At 35.2% G+C, this 19783-nt stretch overlaps 1 protein-coding gene and 1 non-coding gene across 2 annotated transcripts; one reads left to right on the forward strand and one right to left on the reverse strand.

Annotated features, from left to right (window-relative positions):
• Positions 1 to 3108: 3108 nt before the first annotated feature.
• Positions 3109 to 4644, reverse strand: LOC142612360 (uncharacterized). The gene is made up of 2 exons (XM_075784460.1): positions 4057 to 4644; positions 3109 to 3786 (listed from the first exon to the last, which is right to left on the reverse strand). Exons 1-2 carry the CDS (start codon positions 4642 to 4644, stop codon positions 3109 to 3111), a joined length of 1266 nt encoding a protein of 421 aa, XP_075640575.1.
• Positions 4645 to 8431: 3787 nt separating this feature from the next.
• On the forward strand, positions 8432 to 8504 carry TRNAA-AGC (transfer RNA alanine (anticodon AGC)). The gene has a single exon. It is a non-coding gene; the product is annotated as a tRNA-Ala (tRNA).
• Positions 8505 to 19783: the final 11279 nt, after the last annotated feature.

Consider the following 19783-nt stretch of genomic DNA (forward strand, 5'->3'; position numbering starts at 1 on the left):
GCATTTTTTTTTAGATATTATTCTGTGTATGAATAATTTCATAGACACAGATTATTTTACAAATATTTTTTATAAATAGTTAATTTTGTAAATAATTATTAGTAAATAAAAAAATAATATTAACGATAAATATAGATGAAAACTAATAAAAAATTAATCATATCAATATTTTGTAAAATAGTTTGTGACTGTATTATTATTTTTTTTTAATGTATTTCTATACAAAAGCAAAGGGCAACGGGCAACGGGCAACTGGCAATTGGGCCTGGCTTTTTTTTATTTGGAAATATCTCCAATGTTTTTTTTTTTCTTCCTAAAAAAGGTCCTTTGGATTCCCAATTTTCTCTAGACAGTGACAAGTTTAATTCATTGCTTTGAAACTATTGGTTTTTTTTCTTTATTAATTAAAGGGACTTATTATAAGATTTGTGTGTGTGTGTCTATATATATATATATATATATATATTGGGGGTGTTAGTGACATTGACCAAAAATCATCATTATTTTACACCACAATTTGAATGGGGGTTTAGAAAAATAAGTCAATCATCAATTGGCCTAATACAGAAAAATTTTGGGGTTTAGGGATACAAATCATAGATGATTTGTATGGATAACTGTCGTGCTAAGCTTGAATTGTGGAATAAAAATGTCTTTAGTCATGTTAGCAAAAATTTAGCCAGATTGAGAAAAAAAAATTAGAGTGGTTGGAACTTCAATATGCTACTATTGAAAATATCACAACAATGAAGGATACTCAAGTTGAACTAAACTGCTGGTCGGATAAGGAAGACGCTATGTAGCACCAACGGTCTGGGTTGAATTGGTTTCAGGCTGGTGATCGGAACATAGGTTATTTTCATTCAAGAGCTTCTACTCATTTCCAGAAAAAAATTCATTGAAGGACTGTTTGATCATACTGTCACTTCTTTTATTTTTGGTAAAATTGAGTGTCATGGTCAAGGTAGAAATCGATAAAATATATTTAGAAATAATTTTCTCAAATTTGATTACAAGACTTGCAGTTCAAGTTATGCTATTAATTCAATTAGAGCATGGAAAAAGATTTATATATATATATATATATATATATATATATATCTAGCCCACAAGACTATATACCATTAAAAGCACATATAAGATATAACTATATATATATATATATATATATATATATATATATATATATATTATCACTTAAAAGAGTAAAAAACAATCAGCAATTTCACTACCCTCTTAAGGAAGGAAGGTTGGTAAAATATCATATCATCATAAGTCAATTCTGTCGTCAACTCCACAAGGGATCAATGTTTGTTTTTATTGGTCCATACATTATTTTTATTTTGTAAAATATTTTGATATCCTCTTCAGACTATTCTTTTTTTTTCTTCTTCTTCTTTTTTTCACTTTTTGTAAATTTAAACGCCAATTGAATTATCACCATATTCGGATATTCCTATTTGATATCTAGGAAGCTGCAATGGAAGCACCTAGAATATGTGTACATGAAATAAGGTCATGTCCAATTGTTAAAAGATAAAAAGAAAAAAGAAAAGAAGGACATTTCCATGAGCCCATTACACGTTTGATGTTGATGTACACATATAGGTCCCAAACTGGGACCGAATTGATTTTTAGAATCCAAAAGGTGTTTCAACTCACAAAAGTGAAATTTGATATCAACAATTATGATTTTATGTCTATCCAACAAAATTGATAAAGTAGTAAAGGAATAATAGATAAAATAGTAAAAAAAAAATTTGATAAAAACAATTAAGTTACGGTTCATATCTAAAAAAATTTATGCAAATTTTTTTTTTTGTTGAGAAACTAGACTACTGGCCTGTTTGAAAGTTTAGAGAGGGAGGAGAGTAGAGGGGAGGAGAGTAGTAGAGAGGGGAGTGATTACCTTCTACATTGTTTGGATGTTTTTAAAATTAGTGAGGGGGAAGAGAGTAATTAGCTCTTCCTCTTATTTGGATGTTTTAAAAATTAGGATGAAAATGAGAGGAAATAATTTAAATAGACAAATTTACCCCTATTTGAAAATGGACTTGCAACATTGATCTATGATTAATTTGTTATATTAAATAATTATTTAATTAATCATTCCATCAAATACCATTAATCAAAGTATAAAACTAATATTAACTTGACTAAAAAAAAAAACTAATATTAACTATTATAAAATAATATTTATTAAATCAAAAAAATTATAATAATAATAAAAATAAAAAAAATTCTTTATTTATGGAAAATAAAAAAAATTCTTTATTTATTGAAAATTTAAGAAGCTTCACATAGGAAGCAAGTCAAGCAACCACGATCAACGGCCGCCGTCTTGTGCCCCCGATCAACGGCAGCTTTCTGTGCAGAGTTCCGACGCCGGAGAACGATGCGTCTTTGTCGTCGAATCGATGCGAGGGATTGAAGAACCGTTCAAAGATTTGGAGACTTTGAAGCATATTCTTGAAGCTCTGCAACTCAAAGGCCTTTTGCAGAACTTCGTTTACGATCGGAACGGCGAGTCTCCGATCGTCGTAATGAAGCCAGCAAGGTCTTCGGCGAGCCGCATTAGTCGCGGTGGAAACGAATCGCCGCCTTTGAGCTTCAGATCGAGGCCTGGTCCTCGCCGAAATACGAACGAGGTGATGCCGGCGGTTAGTCCGAGGTGCGACCGGCCGGTTTCTGAGCAAAATTTCGGCGCCAACAAACGGTGAGAATGTACAACTGAGGTCCTGTTTATTAGCAAATAATTTTTATTTTTATTTTTATTTTTTCCATTCACTTAAATTTTCTCAGAAAACAAACAAAAGGTATAATCAGTTTGTAATTTTGTTAATTTAAAAAGGATAAATTTGAGAATTTATATGATGAATAATTTATCTACCCTATTCTCCCTCCAAATCTTTTCAATTTGGAGGAATTAAAAATGAGGGGTTAGAAGTAGTTGAAACCCCTCCAAATCCCTCTCCCTCCTTCCTTAAAAAACTTCCAAACAAAGGAATTGAATTACTCTCCCTCCCTCTACTCTACTCCCCTTCCTTTTTTTAACTTCCAAACAGGCCATACAAGTCTGGGCTATTATTGAATAGGAATAACAAGAATTCAGTGAACATCAAACAAAAGTAAAGAAACTATGTCCTCAAGAGGGGAATTAAACCAGACCCGAGCACTCCTATAAGCTTTTGCTTTTTTAGCAATTGCATCAGCAACATAATTACAAACTGGACTAGTATGAGCAAATGCACAGGACTGAAACACCAAAGCTTGACTGCGGATGTCTTCAATGACGACACCGTAAGATGAAAGACTAGCATTGTTTTGGTTTAAAGCATTGATAACCATAGCTGAATCCCCTTCGAAAATCACTCTCTGTACTCCAATTTCTGCAACAAATTCGACAGCTTTCCGGCACGCTAGCGCTTCCATATCAGCAACTGAATGAGTCAGCGGCATTGGGGAAGATAATGCACCAACAAATTCGCCTCTCCAGTCTCGAACAACAACTCCAACTCCAGCCAAGTGCCCGTCCCTGAACATTGCAGCATCGAAGTTGACTTTGTGGTAGTTTAAGTCAGGTTTGCTCCAGTGCTGCGAAGCAAGGGAAGTAGGAATGGTGGTTTCTATCTGTTGGACTGCCAGGAAATCTTGCAGCAAATTTCCAGCCGATGGTAGGATTTGGTCTGTATCTCGCATAGGTCTGCCAAAGTGAATGGCATTTCTCTGGTTCCACAACAGCCAAGCTGCAATAGAGAACACTTCCTTTCTATAGTCATCTATGACCTGCAAAAAAAAAAAAAAGAGTAAGTCACTAAAACTCTAGGGTTGGGGGAGATTGGCTTGGTTGAAGCAATGAGAAGAGCTCCAAATGATCTCCACTTTTCTGCACAACTAGATGGCATGCAATGGGTCCTCAGGGTGAAGATTGCAGAGTTCACACTTATCAGATAGTGTGATTTGTCTCCGAAACAGATTGCTCATAGTTGGAAGAGCATTATTACACGCTCGCCAGATGAAATGCTTGATTTTATTAGGGACCCAAAGCCCCCATACTGCCTTCCAAAACTGTTTTTGAGCAGCTCGGTTTAAAGTTTCAGCTTGGCTGTCATCCACCCCAGAGGCCAAGAGCTTATAAGCGCTACTTGTACTAAAAACACCTGAAGGAGTGCAACCCCATGCTATTTTGTCTGGAGGGCAGCGACAACTCAGAGGAATCCCCAATATAGCAGAGGCTTCTTGTGGCAAGAAGAGTTGGTTAACACAGTCATCTCTCCACACTCCCAACTCCGGATTAATAAGAGTTTGAACCTTTGTCTCGGCTGCAACAGTAGGCAGAGGTGAAATGATGGGGCTCGTGGGACTACCCTGCAACCACCTATCCTCCTTGATCCGTACATCATGCCCATTCCCTATACGCCACACCATCCCCTTCTGAATCACATCTCTTACACTAAGGATACTCTTCCAAGCATATGACCCCGTGTTTGAGTCCTTCGCCTCCAAGATTGAGCAAGTTGGGAAAAATCTTGCTTTAAATACCCGGTGACAAAGAGAATTAGGATTATTTATCATCCTCCATACTTGCTTGGCCAACAATGCATCATTGAATTTTTCTATTTCCTTGAACCCCGTACCACCCATATCCTTATCTTGACAAAGTTTCTTCCAATGGACCCAATGAATCTTCCTACTACCTTCCCCATATCCCCACTAAAACTTACAAGTCAAAACCTCCAAATCTGTTATCAAACCTTTAAGGAGCTTGAAACAATTCATGGTATAGGTAGGGATGGCCTGGATCACTGCCTTTATAAGAACTTCCCTTTCGGCTTGTGAGAGAAGTTTTTCCTTCCAACCCTGTAATTTCTTCCAAACCCTTTCCTTGATGTAGACAAAACTTTGTTTCTTCGCCCGACCAATAAAAGCTGGCAACCCCAAATATTTCTCATATTAACGAATAGCAGGAACCCCTAATAGAGCTTGGATTTGAAACTTCACTTGGTCTTGAGTATTTGAGCTGAAAAAAATATTGGTCTTCTCTCGGTTAATTTTTTTGCCTCGAGCCCCTCTTATAAACAGCCAATATAGCCAATATTCTTTAACATTCAGCTTCCGTAGCATGGCAAAAAAGCACACTGTCATCTGCAAAAAAATAAATGAGACACCCGAGGCTTATTTCTACAAATAGCCACACCTCTAATATCATCATTCACTTCAGCTTTTTGGAGTAAACTCTGTAAACCCAAGGCACATAATAAGAATAAGTAAGGAGATAAGGGGTCACCTTGACGTAAACCTCTTGAAGGTTTGATTCTACCCACTGGCTGCCCATTTAGGAGAACTGAATATGAGACCGTTTTCATGCATGACATTATAATTCAGATCATTTTTTCATCAAGCCCCAGGTGAGTCATGATTTTCTCCAAAAAATCTCATTCAACTCGGTCTTAAGCTTTGCTCATATCAAGCTTGAGAGCCATGTACCCCATTTTACCGGTAGTCTTTCTTTTGAGGTAATGCAAGGTTTCAAATACTATGCCGTGGAACCACAATGATATTTGATTTCTAAATTTTTCTTCCTACTCTCTCCAAAACAGCCTTATCAACCTTAGTCTCCATTAAGAAAACTAACTTGGGATCTTTGTTGCCGACTAAAGCAACTAGTTCGTTCTCTATCTATGGATTTCCAAGCCCACGACAGTTATTACTTAGGCAACTCATTGTGCTCGGTGGTGCTAGGAACCAGCGACCACCTCAAAATTCTCCTTATTATGGGAGAAGGAAAAATTCATACATTACCTTTTATTCAAAGTGACTTCTTCAATATCCATCTCTGGGCGTCGCTTCATGCTACTAGGCTGCTTGTCTACATCAGATTGTTGGCATTGACGGGCAATTTTTTTCCATGTTCTTAGAGGGACAAACTTTACTGCACTTTGATTAGTGCATTCCTCTAATTAAGGGTCGTCAATGGGCCGAGTCGAGCCTGCCCAACCCATTTTTACTTGGCCCAGTGACACAATAGGCTGGGCATAATGGGCTCTTAATTAGTTAACGGGTCGAGTCGGGCTGGGCTGAAAAAGAAAACCTCAGCCCATGGGCAATGCCCATTTTGTTTTTAGCAAGCTAGGCTATTGGGTTGGGCCTAATAGGCTACCCATAAGCTTGTGTTAGCATATTATTTTATTATTTTTATAAGGAAAAAATCAATTTTTTATAAGGAAAAAATCAATTTTTTATAAGGGAATAATCAATCTATTTTTTAAAGGAAAGAAATAAAGAAATTAATGCTTCATTACAAATTTTTTTACATTCAAATCTATTTAATTTGTTGTTTTGTTGATGGAAACCTATTTTTTTATTTATTAAGGATTTAAATAGTTTTTTATTTTATCTTTAATAAAAAAAATGTCAAATGGTTAATTCAAATTTGCTAGATTACTAGAAAAATATATATTTAGTAAACTAAGTTTAGCACAACTACTTTGAGTATCTTAGTAGTTGAGGGAGATCTCTTAAGAAATTCCTCTATAATATCTCAAGATCAATCCTTCATACACTTCCTATATATTTTTGTTATGAATTATGAGTTATTGGGTTGGGCTAATGGGCTGGGCAACGGGTTGGGCTACTGGGCTAGCCCATTGGGTACCCATGGGCATAAAAACTAGCCCACGGCCTAACCCACGGGGCTAATGGGCTACCCATGAGCCTCAATAACAACGGGCCGGGCCGCCCATTAGCCCGGTGGGCCGTCGGGTTTTTGGGCCGGGCTATGGGCCATAGGCTATTTGATGACCCTTACCTCTAATATTCCTAGCCGATTCTTCAACCCACTAGCAGAACTATTACCTCCATTTTGCCCTTCCTTCAACGTCAGACCCGCCACACCCCCTTTCTAACCAAGATGAGCAGCACACACTATGACCTTCGTTGCCATCTCTGTCACCTTGCACCCTACCCTTCGGACAACCTTCTCTACCTGTCTTAGGAGCCCCCTTCTCAAACTTTTGCTGATCCACTTTCATGGTAGAAGCCTTACCACCCTTGGAGTCATGTTCAGAGGAAGCCAAAATATTGTCAGCAGATTGTCCGTTGTTACTGCCTGATGAATACTTAAATTTTCTGCCCCAAGGAGCTTGGCTACGCGAGCTACCCGGAATCACTGCAACTGACTTCCGTAATTGTCTAACCTGTTCAGCCCGCATCCATTCACCGTATTGTTGATCCTCTTTTTTCAAATTACCTTTCCCTCTCAACCACACTTCACAATCCCTCTCGCCATGCGAAACTCGATCGCACCAATAGCAAAAGTTAGGCAAACGTTCGTAGCGAATACCGACCCAACCAATGTGCTTATCCTCCGACCATAACTTGTAGCAACGTGGAAGGGGTTTTGTTATGTCAACGGCAACTCGGACTCGCAAAAACTCTACACCAGAGCCATCATCCTCTGTATCAGCCATCTGGATCACTGAACCAATCCTTTTACCAATGGCTTCACCGGTCTCATGATTCAAACTATTCTCGGGTACATTGTGAATTTGTACCCAAAACGTGACACGATCAAACTCTAGGAAAGGGATAGACTCTATATCAGGATTCTTTTTGAAAACCACCAAACTCTTGTCATATGACCATGGCTCATATTCCAGCACCCTTTCAAGGTTGAGAGCGTCTTCAAATTCAAAAAACAGAACACCTTCTCCGATATCTCGAATCTTAAGTTCACCAGCAGGTTTCCACAATGGCTTGAATGTGCGAGCCACCGCATCTAGATTCAGAACATGCTTTGTGAAAAACTTACTAGCCAAACGGTGGATAATTACCTCCTCCTGATGAGCCACCTCTACCCCGCCTTCCTCATCCTCTGTTAAAGAAAACCGTGACCACAACTCTTCTAATCCAGTCATAAACGAAACAGATCCAGAGCAAAAAAACAATCCACTACCACAACACAAACAACAAGACCCCACCGTCCTATCAAACACTAGAGTTTGAAGGGAACAAGAAACCTAAACTAGGTTAGGAACAAAATTCTACAAGCGTGGGAAGAGAAAACCCTAAACCCTAGCTGTGGGAAGAGTCAACCCTAAGCCCTAGCCGCGAGAGAAACTTTAGATCTTAAGTAACTAACTCATTACTATAAAAATCCAAGAGTGAAATTTATAATAAATAAATAAAACCCTATCTTTTAATTGATTCCAAAGCTACTCCCCCTACGCCCCTGCTTCATTCATACAATACCAGATACATATTGAATCAAATATTAGTGTGAAAATTGAAGTTTGTAAAAGAAAATGTTCTAACAGATCGACTAGGCTTCCTAATCAAGCAGAAGTAGAACGTTGCCTATATAAAGAAATCCATTATCCCGTTATTTACTCTCAATAATTAATTTCTCATTTAAAACATAAAAATCCCAAATGGGGATGTAGCTCAGATGGTAGAGCGCTCGCTTAGCATGCGAGAGGTACGGGGATCGATACCCTGCATCTCCAAAAATTTCTGAACTTCTTATTTTAGCAAAGGTTTTTGTTTTTGTTTTTTTTTTTTTTTTTTTAGATAGTTACAAAATGTTGTTATCTCGTAGCTCGAAAGTCTTGGCAGAACTTAATAATCAAGCCACATGCTATATGATATTTTAGGAAAGGCTATAAACAATATGGTCTAAATTTTATCCATCTTCTTAGCTTTGAAAACAGGGTTGGCTTTTGCTATAGCAACCTTAGCAGCAGCCCGATAATCATAGGTGCAGTTGGGTTTATCAGAGTACCTATGAGCTGCACAAAAAATATTTCCACACTTACATTTGAACCCTATTATACCAACACTCTTCTTGCAAGCGTGGCACCTATTTGGACTGCTTTCCTTTGCCTTTTCCTCCTCATCCTTCTTGTTCGACATTTTTGCTTTGTTTCAACTCGATCTAAAAAGGATTGTTTTGCGTCTTGCGTGCGTGTGATGTGATTACATATTGTCTTTTAAGGGTTCTCAAATGGTAGTTTTCCTCGTAATTCAATGATTGGCACTCCTTATGATTAAGATGATCCTATGAAAAGTTTTTAATTGGATGCATGAGTATGCAATGTCCTTGTTTACATGCGTAAGATTTTCTGTGACATGACATGATTCAATAAATATATATGTCACATTTATTGCCTTCACTATTGCATGCACTTGTGCATGCTGGGCTAGTTGTTAGAGTGACTCCAGATTAGTATTTTCATAGTTATTATAAAAGTTTTGGCTTTGTGCCAGTAGGGGAGCAGTCTTTGCTTCCACAGTCCAACTGTTCTATGTTTAGGATGGCTACCGGTCAGGTATTTTAAGCTAGCCGGAGTGTGTATATATATATATATAATATATAATAAAATAAAATAAAATAAAATAAAAACTTCAAATAGGTATCCATAAAGTATTAAAAAAATTATAAATACATAAAATTGTTATTTTTAAATACATTAAGATACAATTATTTACCAACAAAGACAAAAACAAAAACAAAATAATTTTTTTTTTTTAATACTAGGCTAGCTAAGATTTTTTTTTTTTTTTTTGAAGTTAGAGCATTCACAGTAGTGATGCTAAAAATTTTAACTTTTCACATCTCAAAAAATTACTTTATCTATTTTACCACCTCACTTTACAATATACCCAACGTCAAATGTTCTATTTTTTATCAGTTCATTTAAAATAATATAAACAACTTGTTAAAATAATAGAGGAAGAGAGAGAATTTGAGTTTTTTTAATTGAATGAAGAGATATAATCTACATAAAATGTTGTATTTTATTTTTAACAACTTGCTACAGTCAACTGGTACCACTGCACACCCTTGGTGCAATGATCACTCTACAAATATGAGTATTTGGGAGGGCGTAAGGGCTGGGGTTCAAGTCTCCAAGAGGGAGTTTCACACACATATATATATACTTATATTAGGCTAGAGTAAAATTTCTATCTTGTATATAATAAAAAAAAATTGGTATTTATATTAGTTTACTGTAGTTGCAAAAAATTTAGCTTTAGTTTCTCAAAAAACACATGCTTTTTTGGTTCTTTGGTGGTAAAATATATAGATATATATATATATATATTTTTTTTTTTTTTTTGCTAAAATATAATCACAATTGTGAATGTTTTTATTATTTTTGAAGTCTTTTAGTTTGATAGTTGCTATTTGGGTGAGGCTAACTAGACTTATTGAGGAGAAAGGGCCTAAAATTTTGGAAGGGAAACCCAATTACAAAAATAAAATATATTATAACTATATATATAAATAAAATAAATAAATAATTGGACCCAAAAGGTCCCCCTTGGGCCCCCACCTAGATCCGTCCGTGCTTCCAGTTTACTATATAGAATAGTCATTGGGAGAGCCAGCTCTTCCAATTTGATCCTTAAGTGTGCGAGAATTGCTTAACTCACAATATTTTCACAACAAATTTTAGATGATAAATTGTTACAGTTTCTAATTTAAACATATTACTGAAATTAATTTGTGCTTACCATTAATTGTCAACAACAACATGCCACTTAGAATTTGTTGTGGACTTAACATTTTTCTAATTTACAACAATTCTCACAATGTTGCAAAATCAACTTGGAGTAGAATTCCCAAAAGTCTAAGGACACACGTTTGGGTACACAGTTTACTACAACTTGTTTGGGTGTCAACTAATGATTAGAGTACTTTAAGAGGTAATGAACCCATGTGTAAAAATGTAATTCAATCATCAATTGACACTTAAGCTGATCGTGATATGGTTTGGATTACACTTAATCTATTAGAATTCAAAATTCAAATCTAAATCTAGAGATTTGTATGGAGATAATATCTAACTAATAACCCTAACAAAATCCTAAATTTTCTGTTAGACTATCTTAGGATCCAATCCCTACTATCTAGTATCTACCTAACCTTAATTTTTTTTTTTTTTTTAAATCTCATCTTATGGTACATTCTTTAAAATTTCACTTTTTTTAAAGACCCTTTTAGTTAATAACTCCATGCATTTTTTTTTTATTTTAAATTTAGGCCCTTGCATAGCCTCATCAAGGACCTTTCGAAAGCTGAAAAGTACAACATGATCAGGACTGAGGTACATCTTCATGTTTTTCAAACAAAGATGTAAATATTCATGCTTAGCAACAAAAGAAGAATCAATTGTTCTCATCTTTGTTGTTTGACAACTGAGGAGTTATTATGCATCAGGATAAGCTTCACTCCACTATTTGTTGGCTGAACTATAGGGATTTCTACCAGTTTGATTTACTTAAGAGTTAAGATAATACTTCGTTGACATAGTTATAAAGATAAGGTGGTATGGTTAGGTTATATAGATAATGTAGCCGTAAAAGGAGTTATACATCAAATGGAACAGATCAAAACTGTTCCCCTGTGTGTTTAGCTTAATTAAATTATAAGGATATTAATATACACCCTAATTCAATGCAAATTTGCAATATCAACGTTAACAGTTTAGTGGGTAATTAGTTATCTGCCTTAACGAGTAGTGCACATTTGTTGAACATGGTACAATTACCAAGCGGTTGCTAAGTAGTAAGTACTAACTATAGAGGCTTGTTTGGTGTGATGATAGTGCAATATGGCTATAGGATAGTAAGTAGTCATGCCCTAAAAGGCAAATTCCCAAAGTTTGCAACAAGTTATAAAAGGGTTGGTACCTTGAAAATGTTGGGGGTATCAACAACAATTTAGCGAAGGAATATAGAGGGTTTGTTGTGTTAGGGAAAGAAATGTATTTTCTTGTATTTTGAGCAATGTGTTGTAGCATTGTGACCTTGAGTGAGTATTTTGTGTTAAGGGAATAGGAATTTGTTCTTGTTTGTACTTTTTGGGAAAGTAATAAAAATTGGGAGACTTCTCTTGTAAACTTCCCAAGGTTGTTCTATGTTCCTTTGTGTATTTTAATTTTAGTGTCTGGTTAAAATTATTGGAAAGTTTAGTATTATTACAAGTTAGAGCATCGTATCATGATCATATACTATATAATAAAATTTAGACTTAAGGGATGTGGTTGTATTAAGTAAATATGTCAAATGGTTACACCGTTACACCAAATTGCTCAAATCAAAAGTTAAGGTATCACGTTGACACCATATATTATATAACAAAAATTAGACTAAGAAGCAATGTTTGCACTAAGTGAATATCCTATTTAATTGTCAAGTGGTTGCACCAAGATATTAAAAAAAAATGCTTGCACAAAATTGAAAAAAAAAAATTTAGATAGAAACAATAACTTGATTGCTCTTATCGACTTTTCCTTTACTATTTTATTAATTTTTTGGATAGACACAAAAACTCAATAATTGATATAGAAATTTTTTTGGCGAAAAACCCATTTTTATTCCTACATTTTCATACGATTCCCACTTTAGTCTCTATCTTTTTTTTTTCACCGCTTTTAGTCCCTATTTAGAAAAACGCCTTTTATTTTAGTCTTTTCCGTCAGTGTTCTAACGGCAAAGTCCACGTGGCAAACGTAACTATCAAAATAATAATAAAAATTTTATTTTAACATTAAAAATGCCACGTCGGCATTTAAATTAAGGGTCATTCTACAGTACCCACTATTTTTTTAGTGGGTACTGTACCCCTTTAAATCTTGACCATATATTTTACATGTCTTAATCCTGACCATTTATTTATTTTTAATGAAAACTAGTTACCGAATAAGCAGGTAATGTATAAAAGCAAAAACACATTGAAAAACAAACAACAGAGTCTTTTCTTTCTCGCGTTCTTCTCACCCAAACTGCAAACCTAGCAAGAGTTCTTCTTCTTTCACCGGTGGCCCAAGAGAGAGAAGGAATTAGCATTCTCTCCTTCAAGAACTCTTTCAAACCTGACGACCCAGATTCTGTCTCCATTCTCAAGTGGGTCTCTATTACCGACCTGTGACTGTGAGCTTTCTTCAATTCTTTTTACTCTTATTTTTTTTAAGTCTTATGATCTTATCAATTTGTATTTGATATTGGGTCTTTTTTTTTTATCCTAAAATTCTTAATCTCTACATGTTTGACGGTCCTTGGATATTCAAATCCTTGCAAAATCTTAGGTCTTTTGCTTATAAAATTTCAATCTCGTCACCTCTGTTTCAAAATCCTCTTATCCATGGCTTAGTTCCAATTCGATGCTGGAACCAACCAAAGTCAAATAAAGTTGAACTTAACTCCTGAAGAGCAAGCAGAGGTAAAGCAACAAAGATTTGCTTCCCTTGGCGAAGGGAAAGAGGCTACAGTGATAGAGTTCTGCTCACCAAAATGCTGGCTTTGCAATTCGTTAGTTGATTTTGTTTTAGAGGTGGAGGGTAGAAACTTAGATTGGCTCAACATTGTCATGGCAAATGCGGAAAATGAAATGATCTTATATATAAAGACATACAAATTTTGTGTCTGGTTTTAGCTTGGTCGTTGTATACAGTTATCTAGCATTTAATCAACAAAACCATGGGGTTTCTTGTTATATTATTTTAAGCATATTGTCTATTTCTTGTTTAAGGCTCTTATATTGTGCTAGTGCCATTCTGTTTTTGTGGAGTTATCACTGGTAGTCATGAGAATGCATTACCAAGTTGTTTGTCCTGCCGAGTTTGACATTACGTAATTTTGAACTTCAACAATTACTGAAGTTATTAATAATTAGGAGGCACCAAGAATATACCTCTTGGAGAATCCATGTTGTCTATCAACTTTTAGACTTTTGCAGATGATTAAATATTGAGAGAAATATCTGGGATCATTCATGTGTTGCACTTATTTGTTTGTTTGTTTTTATTTATTTATTTTAATCTCTTGCAATTGCCTGAGAGACCCTTGATCATTTATGACATTTTTTCAGTATTCCACTTCTCTATCTTGACCTTAAGACCTATTTAATCACTTCTCTATCTTGACCTCAAGTAAATCTTAATTGTGTTCCATTGTATCATATGGTTTATGATGGAAAGCATATACCGGGTTTAAAGTCCTGGTTCCAAGATCTTGCTCTTTGATAACAAAAGGCCGGTATGACTATGTCACTATGTCTTGTCTGTTTTTCAGATGATGAAAGTGTTGAAATTATGAGATTTTTATTAAATATTTGGCAAATTTTGGAACCAGATTCACACATCTAATTTGTTGGGAATAACGTTTTTGTCACAATGAGTATGATTATTGTTCTCATATTGAAGGATTCCTGAAGTAACTCGGTATTAACATCCCAACAATTTTTATCGTTAGGGCTTTGTTCTTGATGATATTGACTCCATTCTTGAGGGTGGAAAAGTTATAACAACCAAATGATATTGTCCTTGAGCTTCACATAGTTGTTTATCTTCCTTTTTTTTTGGTGATCTCGTTGGGGCTTTGCTTAAGCATAAGTTTGTCCTCAAGATCCCTCCCCCAGTACTTGTGTTTTGCAGTTTCTCTTCAATAGAAAAGCAAATAAGATTTGCCCCGCCTATATTTTGGGTTTTTGGAGAGATTTGTCTCTAAATCTTTCAATTGGGTCTTATTCATTGGGGATTTCAGCTGTTTGGCCCTTCACAAAGGAAATTGAATCTCTCTGTTTGTTATACAATCTTAATTGCATTACCTAAGAAGTTGATTATGACACCTTTCAAAGAATTTCAGAGTAAATAATTTTTAATTGTATGTGTTTTGTGTGTGGCAGGGCATAAGTTGTGGGATGGCCACCAATTTGTGCCAAGTAAATACTGTTGGGACAAACCATTTAGGCTGGACTGGATTCCGGACTAGGACTGGTGCATCATTGTGAGCCTCAAGGAAGTCTTGCAAGATTCTGGCAGCTTCAGAGAAGACCTGGTTCAGTGGCATTAACATCACTATGATGAATCTCCCTCAAGACTACACAACATACAAATAAATTAGATTAACATCACTTCAAATTTCTAACATATATTTTCTTAAACATCTTCAGTGCATTTCACAACTCAAACCACAGTAGTAACATAGGGAATGATAAAAAACTGATCCACTGTAACAAACTTCAAACTGAGAGATTTTTATCAAGATAAGAATCATAGTTTTGTTTCAGTGAAAGAAACTAAGGAATAAGAAATGGATACTCTTAGGCAAAGAAATCAAGATCAGAAGAAAAAATCAAAGATCTAGTATCAACATTTCCAAAATGCCAAAGCCAATAGACCCATACACACAACAATTACAAGAAAACCCATTTTCATTCAATCACAATAGATTCGGCCATATTGCAAAGTCCTAATTTTCAAACTCAAGCAAAACCATCAAGCTTTACACTCAACAAGAAAACCCATTAATCAAGCTAATAAAAAAAAATCCAATTTCCATACACATAGCATCACAGTTTTGGCATAAAAATCCAAAAAAAAAGGGTAGAATACAGAAAGATGAACTAAAACTCTATGAGGCATTTTAACAAACATCTTCAATGCTCACCCAAAAACCAGCTTTAAAAATGCCAATAATAACAGTTATTGCTAATTCCAGAAATCCAAACAAGAAAACCCATTCATCAAGCTAATCAAAACTGAAACAAAATGTTAGTCATAAAACAAAATCTCATCCCTCTCACCCCAAAATCAATGAGCAAACAAGAGGAAAAAAAAAACCCACATAGAAAAGAAAATAAATTAAGGAGAAAGAGAGGGTACCCGACGACCACTAGCGTTGGTGACGTTGTTGAGAAACTGCTAGAGATAGTGGTGTTGGGGCAAGCAAAATCTTGGTCACGGCTAGACTTGAGAGAACGAGAAAAAAGAGGGACCTTAAGAGAGGAGAAGGTTAGACCGGCAAGCACCGCCGGCAGACGGTGGTCTGGCCTCGAGGCTTCCATTGTAGCCATGGTTATGGAGATTAAACTTGTTGGAATAGAGAAAAGTTTTGATAATTGGATTTGGTGAATCTGAAGACAATAGAAAGGGGAGAGGTGAAGAAAGGTAGCCCAACACTAGGTGAGACACGGATCGATGACGTGGCAACTAGTTACAACTGTTGGATTAAATTAAAGGTTGAGATTATGAATCAAATTTTTCTTATACGAAAGTACAGAACGGTGGTACTACTCAATAGGGAATTCCATAAAAGTGCACTGACATGTGATATTGGTGTTGCATAATGTGAGGATAGTACCTTTAAATGTGAGAAAAAAATAAGAGAATTATGAATGTGATAAAAGTAGTGGCGGAGCTAGGATTTTAGTCTAGAGGGGGCAAAATTAAAAGACGATATTAAAAGTGAAATTTATCTAATAAACATTAATCAACAATAATAACAAAATAAATAAAAATTGTAGGCAAATATGAATATATTTCATATTATTAAAATAAATAAACAAAAACAATCAATTCATAGCTACTAAAAAATTTACAAACTGATGGAGTAAAAATATGATTAGTGTTACTTAAAAAATATAATGAATAAATGTTTGAAATTATTTTTTGTGATTGGTGACATGCTAATTTGTAAGACATAAGTAGTAAAATTTATAATATCTCTAGCATCATTTAAAGATAAAATGTTGTGAAAAGTATCATAAATAGTAACAATGATGTAAATAATGATATAAAAAAAAATAGTGAAATAGGTGGTTTGGTCACTTTCAAGTTTCAACAAGTAGAAGCTTTTTTTTTTTTTTTTCATGTGACTACTAATACAAAAAAAAAAAAAAAATAGGAGTCAAGAGGGGCAAGTGCCCCCCTTCACCCCCCTCTGGCTCCACCAGTGGATAAAAGTACAGTCACATGTGATGTTGATATTATGCAATGTGAGGCTGGTACTATAAAATGTGAGAAAAAAAACAAGGGAATCACCGAACGTGATAAAAGTACAGTCACATGTGATGTTAGTACAGTCAAATGTGATGTTAGTACAGTCATATGTGATGTTGATATTACGAAATGTGAGACTGGTACTATAAAATGTGATAAAAAAAATAAGGGAACCATCAAATATAACAAAAAAAATAGTCACAGGTAATGTTGGTACTACGCAATGTGAGGATGATACCATAAAATGTGAGAAAAAAAATAAGGGAACTACCAAATGTGACAAAAGTGCAGTCACGTGTAATGTTGGTACTGCGCAATGTGAGGATGATACCATAAAATGTGAGAAAAAAATAACAGAACCATCGAATGTGACAAAAGTACAGTCACATGTGATGTTGGTACTGCGCAATGTGAAGATAATACCATCAAATGTGAGAAAAAAATAAAGAAACCATAGAATGTGACAAAAATACAGTCACATGTGATATTGGTACTACACAATGTGAGGATGGTACCATCAAATGTGAGAAAAAATAAAAGAACCTTCGAATGTGACAAAAGTACAGTCACATGTGATGTTGGTACTGCACAATGTGAGGATGGTACTATTAAATGTGAGAAAAAATAAGGGAACTACCGAATGTGACAAAAGTACAGTTACATGTGATATTAGTACTACACAATATGAGGATGGTACCATCAAATGTGATATTTTGGTAACCTAGTATAGCAGGTTGACTACTAGTGGGTACCATACCCCCAAAAAAAAAAGGGGGTACGCTAGAATTACCCTTAAATTAAAAAGTTAATTTATTAATTTTAACTAAATAAAAAAAAACAGAAATAAAAAGCAAAAATCAAATTAATTTAGATCTAAGAACAATAAGAATACAAACCCAAATCTAAGAACACAAAATTAAAATTCAAAAATCACAAACCCAAAAAATAAGAACAGAAAATTAAACTATAGATCCATGTAAGAATACATGCCCAGATTTTCTAGCATTTTCTTGCCCTTTCTTGTCAACCAAACACAAACACAAACTGATTTCCAGCAAGAACAAAAACACAAACACAAACCCAGCAACAGATCTTCCTTGTCAACCAAACACAAAAGCAACAAACACAAATCCAGTTAGAAGCAAACAACCAACCCCACCGGCCACCAGCAAATATCACCACCATAGGCGAAACCTATTGGCACCGCCAAAGCCTAACCCTTCAACCACCAAACCCATTTGCACCACCAACCCCACCGGTGAAACCCACTCACACCATCGAACCAACCAATCATCGGCCAAACCCACTTGCACCACCGAACTCACCAATCATCGGCCAAACCCACTTGCACCACCGAACTCACCAATCACCAGCCAAACCCACAAAGTCAAGACCCAAAAATACAAAGAAATTTCACAGCAAACCCACCATAAAACAAACCCATAACAAACCTCAGTTTCTTTCTCAAACTCGAAATCAATAGTGGAGAATCCAAGATTTGATGCCGTTTGTAGTGGTGGTGGTCAACGGCGATGGACTAAGACTGTGGTTTTGGCCTTGGATGCCTCACAGTGAAAAAAAAAAAAAAGGAGGAGAGAGAGATAAAGCCAGTGATGCACAACGGTGAACTCCAAAGATGGTGAACGGTGGTCTGAGGAAGGAGTAGCACAGCTTGAGTTTGTCCATGGAGGTTTAAGTTGAGAGAGAGAGAGAGAGAGAGAGATAGCAGAGTGTGAGAGAGGGAGAGCAGTGGCCAGTGAGTGAGAGAGAGAGAGTCAGAGACTGTTTTTAATTGCTTTTATGTTTGGTTGACAAGAATGATCTATTGCTGGTTTTGTGTTTGTGTTTTTGTTCTTGCTAGAAATCAATTTGTGTTTGTGTTTGGTTGACAAGAAAGGGCAAGAAAATGCTAGAAAATTTGGGCATCTGTTCTTATGTGGATCTATAGTTTAATTTTCTGTTCTTATTTTCAGGGTTTATGATTTTTGAATTTTAATTTTGTGTTCTTAGATTTGGGTTTATGTTCTTATTGTTCTTGTTCAAGGCACACTTAGATCTAAATTAATTTGATTTTTGCTTTTTATTTCTATTTTTAATTTTTTTATTTAGTTAAAATTAATAAATTAATTTTTTTAATTTAAATGCTGACATGTCATTTTTTAATGTTAAAATAAAATTTTATTATTATTTTAATAGTTCCATCTGCTACGTGGACTTTGCCATTGGGGCACTGACGGAAAGGACTAAAATGAAAGACGTTTTTCTAAATAGGAACTAAAAGCATTGAAAAAAAGAAGATATGGACCAAAGTGGGAATCGCGTGAAAATGTAAGGACGAAAATGAGTTTTTCGCTTTTTTTTTTGTTTACACATTTCTTATCAACATTTCCTCGCTTTATTGATTTTTTAGATGTTGTTATTAATTTTTTTTTCTCACATATCATAAAATCACTATTAAAAACAAATATAAGAATTTTTAGGGAGGAGTATGATAATTTTTTAAATGGATAATTACAATAAACCCACCTGTAGTTAGACCCGTTTTCAATTTGCCTACCTGTGGTTCAATCATTTACACTTTACCTACTTGTGGTTACTTCCGTTAGAACTCTCTTACCCACTTTTCCCTTTGCCGTTAGAAAAACAAATTTTTAGGAAAAAACAAACATAACAAAAATAAAAAAAATTAGGGTTTTTGATTGCTGAAGAACTTCTATGAGAATAAAGTGGAGGACATTGTTGTATTCTTTTTTGGTTGATAAAAATTTGGTATTTTCCCAGAACAAAGCTGAGAGTCCAAGTAGGACACGTTAACCTGACTGTCTTTGCCATATAGGAAGCCCATATATGAATTTGGGTTCTCAGCTTTTACAACCACAACGAATTCGGTGAAGAGGCTCATATCAAATTGGAGTTCAAAAGCATGAACACCGAAGCTATCAACATTGTAGGATGGAACATTGTAGACATGGTTTCGATGCTTTCTTAGCATTGTTAAC

This window comes from Castanea sativa, chromosome 10 (assembly GCF_040712315.1).
Source record: "Castanea sativa cultivar Marrone di Chiusa Pesio chromosome 10, ASM4071231v1".
In the NCBI taxonomy this organism is placed as follows: Eukaryota; Viridiplantae; Streptophyta; class Magnoliopsida; order Fagales; family Fagaceae; genus Castanea; species Castanea sativa.

Coding starts and splice junctions, on each gene's coding strand:
- LOC142612360 (XM_075784460.1), bottom strand. CDS start 4,644: ATGGGTGGTACGGGGTTCAAGGAAATAGAAAAATTCAATGATGCATTG. Junction 3,787..4,056: donor AAAAACAGTTTTGGAAGGCA/GTATGGGGGCTT, acceptor TTTTTTTTGCAG/GTCATAGATGACTATAGAAA.